Raw genomic sequence first — 5,144 nt, forward strand, 5'->3', positions numbered from 1 at the left:
ATGGGCTCGGTTTCGCGGTTTTTATGGCGTATATGTTCCCCCCAGCTAGACGTGACGCCAGTCCATCGCAGTGTTACTCAAGAAACAGGAAGAAAGAGTGAGAGAAAGTTGGGGCGAAAGAGTACAACAGGGGTCGCCACCATCCCCTGCTGGAGCCTCGTGAAGCTTTAGGTGTTTTCGCTCAATAAACATACACAACGCCCGGTCTGGGAATCGAAACCGCGATCCTCCGACCGCGAGTCCGCTGCCATAACCACTGGGCCATTGCGCCTCCACATCTCTTAAATAGAGAACTGTAAATGTCAAATATGATGACAAATTTATGAAATAATATTTCATGCTTCACATGACAATAGGTAATAATGTTTAATATGAATAAACTTTGTTACTTGCAAATATCTAGTGGATAGATAGCTTTTATCTTTATATTAAATCATATTCTTAAAAATAGTAAATCTTATCTATCTTTCTAGTATGACTATTGACTAGGACTGTACATTTATGTATGTATGTACATGTTTGTTTGCTTGTTTGTTTGTGTATGTGTGTGTGTGTGTGTGTGTGTGTGTGTGTTTGTTTGTATTTAAATTGCTTTAAATTTACTTCAAACAGGTTAATAAACTCTACTTGTGTTGAGTACATTTTCCTCAGTTTCTAACTTCACACATACGCGCACGCACACACACACCCACACACACCCACACACACCCACACACACACAAACACACATTTATATATATATACATATGCATTCACACATACAGACACTAACACACACACACATGCATATATATATATGATTATCGTTTTAACGTCCACTTTTCCATGCTTGCACGGGTCAGATGTAATTTCTTGAGGTAAATTTTCTACTTCCAAATGCTGTTCTTGCTACCAAGCCTCATCTGTTTTCAAGCAATGCAAAATTTCTTCTTAGCCTGGCGCTTGTATAAGAGTTGCGCTCATTTCGAACTGGTACACGCTTTCATGCAAATGCTCGTACATACATACTTTCATCTGTCTGCCAGTCTTTCTGTCTCTCTCCCTCCCTCCCTTTTTCTTTCTTTCTTTTTCTCTCTGTTTCAGTCTCTCCCTCTCTCTCCAAGACACATTTCATGCGGGCATGTTCACCTATTATTTGTAATTGGCAGTGTCTCCAGCTATCTCCCTCCCTCCCGCCACCCCACTCTCACACTGTCTGTCCGTCTCTGTCTGTCTCTCTCTCTCTCAGTCGCTCAAGGGATATAAGTTTGATCTTATTAGATAACTCCTTTTGGGGTTACAACACACTAACTAGAGTCTTACCCATTGTGTGACATACGATGATAAGAATATACTTCTACCACCAGGGATGTTTCCTAGGGTCACATGGTAATTTTCGGAGCTTTCAACATCAGACAGCCTCACTCAGGCAACCTAGCCGGGGTTAATGAAACATAAGCTTGTGTTCAGTTAGCACTACCTTTGGTACCACTGAACCTTCCAGGATCGCCCATCCTGATCCACAACCATTTTGAAGCAACATCTGTTGCTTCCACAGGCAACCTGATGGCTTTCTGCCAACTGGCCTCTATGAGGCTAAGCATGTTCCAAGCTCTATAGATGGACTGATCTGCAAACCCTTTGCATTCCATTTCAATCAGATCTCATCTTACTTGTCACCCATTGCTTTGACATAGCTCTTCCAGCTCTGCATATTCCCTCTTATTGTTCTTGTTAGTCTCTTCGATGCGGTCTTTTCAAGGAACGGAGACTTGTAAAAGAGCCACTTAAATGGATGCTTCTGAGATCAGCATCGAATCCAGCCTTGTTATATCTTTTATCCTTTACTTGTTTCAGTCATTAGACTGGGGCCATGCTGGGGCACCGCCTTGAAGAATTTTTTTTTGTCGAATGGATTAATATAATGAAAAAAAAAATCAACAATATGTAATGTTCAATAGGAAGGAGACGTTCGAGGGATGCTCAAAGAAAAATTCCATTAAAAAAAACTGTGGGAACCCTAACCCTAACCCTAACCCTGACTTTTGCGGCAAGTGCCTTGTTTTTTTTTTCCTATTCTCCAACTACAGGCGTATGCTCAGACTAAGCCCGTTCACTCGCACCACTCTCGCCACTTTCATCCGCCTTTTAGCAAGCTCGCTAGAAGACAACACATTCCTCTCTACCCAAAGCCGACCCCAGCGGAATATCAACTCAGAACGTAAGGACGAACGAAATGATGCAACGCATTTTGCCCATCGCGCTAACGATTCTGTCAGCTCACCACCTTTAATAATAATAATAATAATAATAATAATAATAATAATAATAATAATAATAATAATAATAATAATAATAATAATAATAATAATAAGCTTTTCTCGGCAAGACTTCCGCCCGTCCTCCCACAAAAAAACCCACCCTTTTTTCAATTATTTTTGGGGTTTTTTTCTCACACAAACCCACTTTTTCGGCTATGGGGAATACGAATCTGCCAAAAAATTGGTAAAAATCGGCATTTAAAAATGTTTCAATGTATGCAGAAAAATACGGAGATTATGATTCTGAAAAAAATTTCCAAAAATTTTTGTAAAATTTTTTTTAAGAATTTTTTTTTCTAAATATGCAGAAAAATACGGACATTATGATTCGGACAAAAATTTCAAAACATTTCTGTAGTTACGGTTAGGGTTAGTGTTGGGGAAAAAAGTCAAAATTGTGAATTTGTAGTGGTGGTGGGGTGGATTTAGCAATGTCGATTTTTGGCAATTTTCCGGAACCTCCGTAACCGAAGACGGGGGTTTTGGAAAAAAAAAAAAATTAAGAAATAAACAAATTTGGGAGAAAATGTTGGCGGGGGCGGACGAAGGTCTTTCCCTTTTCTACTCTAGGCACAAGGCCCGAAATATTTTGGGAGGGGGTACTTAATTTATCGACCCCGAAAGGATGAAAGTCAAAATCGACCTCGGCGGAATTCGACCTCAGAACATAATGACAACAACAATAATGACAACAGCAACAACAACAACAACAATAATAATGAAAACGAAGACATTACTAACTGCAAATGGATGGGATTCATATCCATACTGGTTTAGGGTGGCGTTGAAAACAGCCAAAAGGGTCACCAACTCTGAAGCCAACATTTTCCTGCTGTTTACGGTGTAGCGCCTTTTTTATAAATGCAGTTGAACAGGTGTAACTAGTGACGATTGCGTATTTGACTCAGTGTGTGTGTGTGGTGGGGCTGGGGGCGAATTCACTTGAATAAGAAACCATTCTAAAAATATGTCCTGTTGACAAACTTTTCTGTATATCACATTTCACTTATCGCTATAGCTGCTTGTGAACGACGGCCTCTCTCCCCCTCTCTCTCTTTCTCTTTCACTCTCTCTCTCTCTCTTTCTCTCTTCCTCTTTCTCTCTCTCTCTCTCTCTTACTCCCTCTCTCTCTCTCATCCTCTCGCTTTCGGCCCCTGTCTCTCTTCCTCTTTCACTTTCTCATGCAAACACAAACGCATACACACACTCATACACACACAGGACTTTTATATTCGTTCACATAAACTGAATGACATGTTTTTATTTCCTGCTCATGGTGAACAATGTTATTTCTGACATAGGATGGCCAACCCACAGCGTTCATGTAAAATATGCATAAATATAAACATGACTGCGTATGTGTTTATATGTATGTATGTATGTATGTATGTATGTATGTATGTATGTATGTATGTATGTATATGTGTGTATGTATGTATGTATATGTGGTTGTGTCTGTATCTCTCTCTCTCTCTCTCTCTCTCTCTCTCTTTATCTATCTATCTGTCTATCTCTCTCTCTCTCTCTTTATCTATCTATCTATCTATCTATCTATCTATCTATCTATCTGTATGCCTGTTTGCCTATCTTTCTACATACATACATATATACATACATACATACACACACATTACATACATACCCACATACATACATACATACATACATACATACATATATACATACATATGTTTTTATCTGGAGGAGTATGGTACTATCTGGAGGGGTATGAGGATGAGCGGACTAGACTTCGCGAAGAAAAGCGGAGACAGCCCAAGGAACATCAGCAAAATCCTAGACGAACTTATCTTCGTCGGAGCCCTCTTCACTGCTCTTAGTGTAATCGGGAATGTGCCTCCAGAATCGGCCTTTTCAGCCACGAGAGGGCCTGCCAACACCATCAAGACAACCCCTAAGGATCAAAGACGACGTCGTCATCTGTCAAGATGGGTTACCTTAAGCAGTAAGCAACCATAGTTGTCCTTTTGTGCCTTTTCTTTCAGAGACGACGTTTTTGGCTTAGAGAGTTCTTGTTTTTATAACTATCCAGAACCAGCCAGAAGGCTAGACATATTGTTGAGAACAATAGATTTCGTTGGCGGTCTGTTAAGTCTATTCTAGCTTTCGGTGGCCTAGAAGAGGTTTGAAGGGTCAAATGGCAAAGACATTATTCTGCTTAGCGAAGGCATCTGGCAAATGTAACTGCTGTCACTCACAGAAAAACTATTGTTTTACCGGGAGAAAAGTGTTGTTCGACTGTTAAGCGAAATTCGGCGATCGAGGATTGAATCCATGTTATGCCTGCATGAAGCCATTACACATACATACATACATACATACATACATACATACATACATACGTACGTACGTACGTACATACATACATACATACATACATACATACATACATACATACGTACGTACGTACATGCATGTATGTATGTATGTATGCTACTGACTTTTATAGCCCTAGGAAGACATCTCCTCCAGCTGGCTAACGATATACATTTTGTGTCCAATTAGTATTTGCGAGGGGCAGTCATCGCTCCCATCCCCAAATTAAAAAAAACGTCAGACGCAGTATAAGAAGCGCTACAGTGGAGATACAATTCGCTTCACATGACAATAGGTAATAATGTTTAATATGAATAAACTTTGTTACTTGCAAATATCTAGTGGATAGATAGCTTTTATCTTTATATTAAATCATATTCTTAAAAATAGTAAATCTTATCTATCTTTCTAGTATGACTATTGACTAGGACTGTACATTTATGTATGTATGTACATGTTTGTTTGCTTGTTTGTTTGTGTATGTGTGTGTGTGTGTGTGTGTGTGTGTGT

At 39.5% G+C, this 5,144-nt stretch overlaps 1 protein-coding gene across 1 annotated transcript in view; it reads right to left on the bottom strand.

The window, feature by feature from the left end:
• The window catches only part of LOC106878154 (cyanocobalamin reductase / alkylcobalamin dealkylase), a 12,523-nt gene extending 9,189 nt beyond the window's left edge, over positions 1 to 3,334 (bottom strand). The window contains exon 1 of the mRNA XM_014927290.2: positions 3,042 to 3,334. Coding sequence (XP_014782776.1) covers positions 3,042 to 3,125 — 84 coding nt within the window. The 5' untranslated portion in view covers positions 3,126 to 3,334. The remainder of the gene's footprint in view (positions 1 to 3,041) is intronic.
• Positions 3,335 to 5,144: the final 1,810 nt, after the last annotated feature.

This window comes from Octopus bimaculoides, chromosome 7, assembly GCF_001194135.2.
Source record: "Octopus bimaculoides isolate UCB-OBI-ISO-001 chromosome 7, ASM119413v2, whole genome shotgun sequence".
Lineage (NCBI taxonomy): Eukaryota > Metazoa > Mollusca > Cephalopoda > Octopoda > Octopodidae > Octopus > Octopus bimaculoides.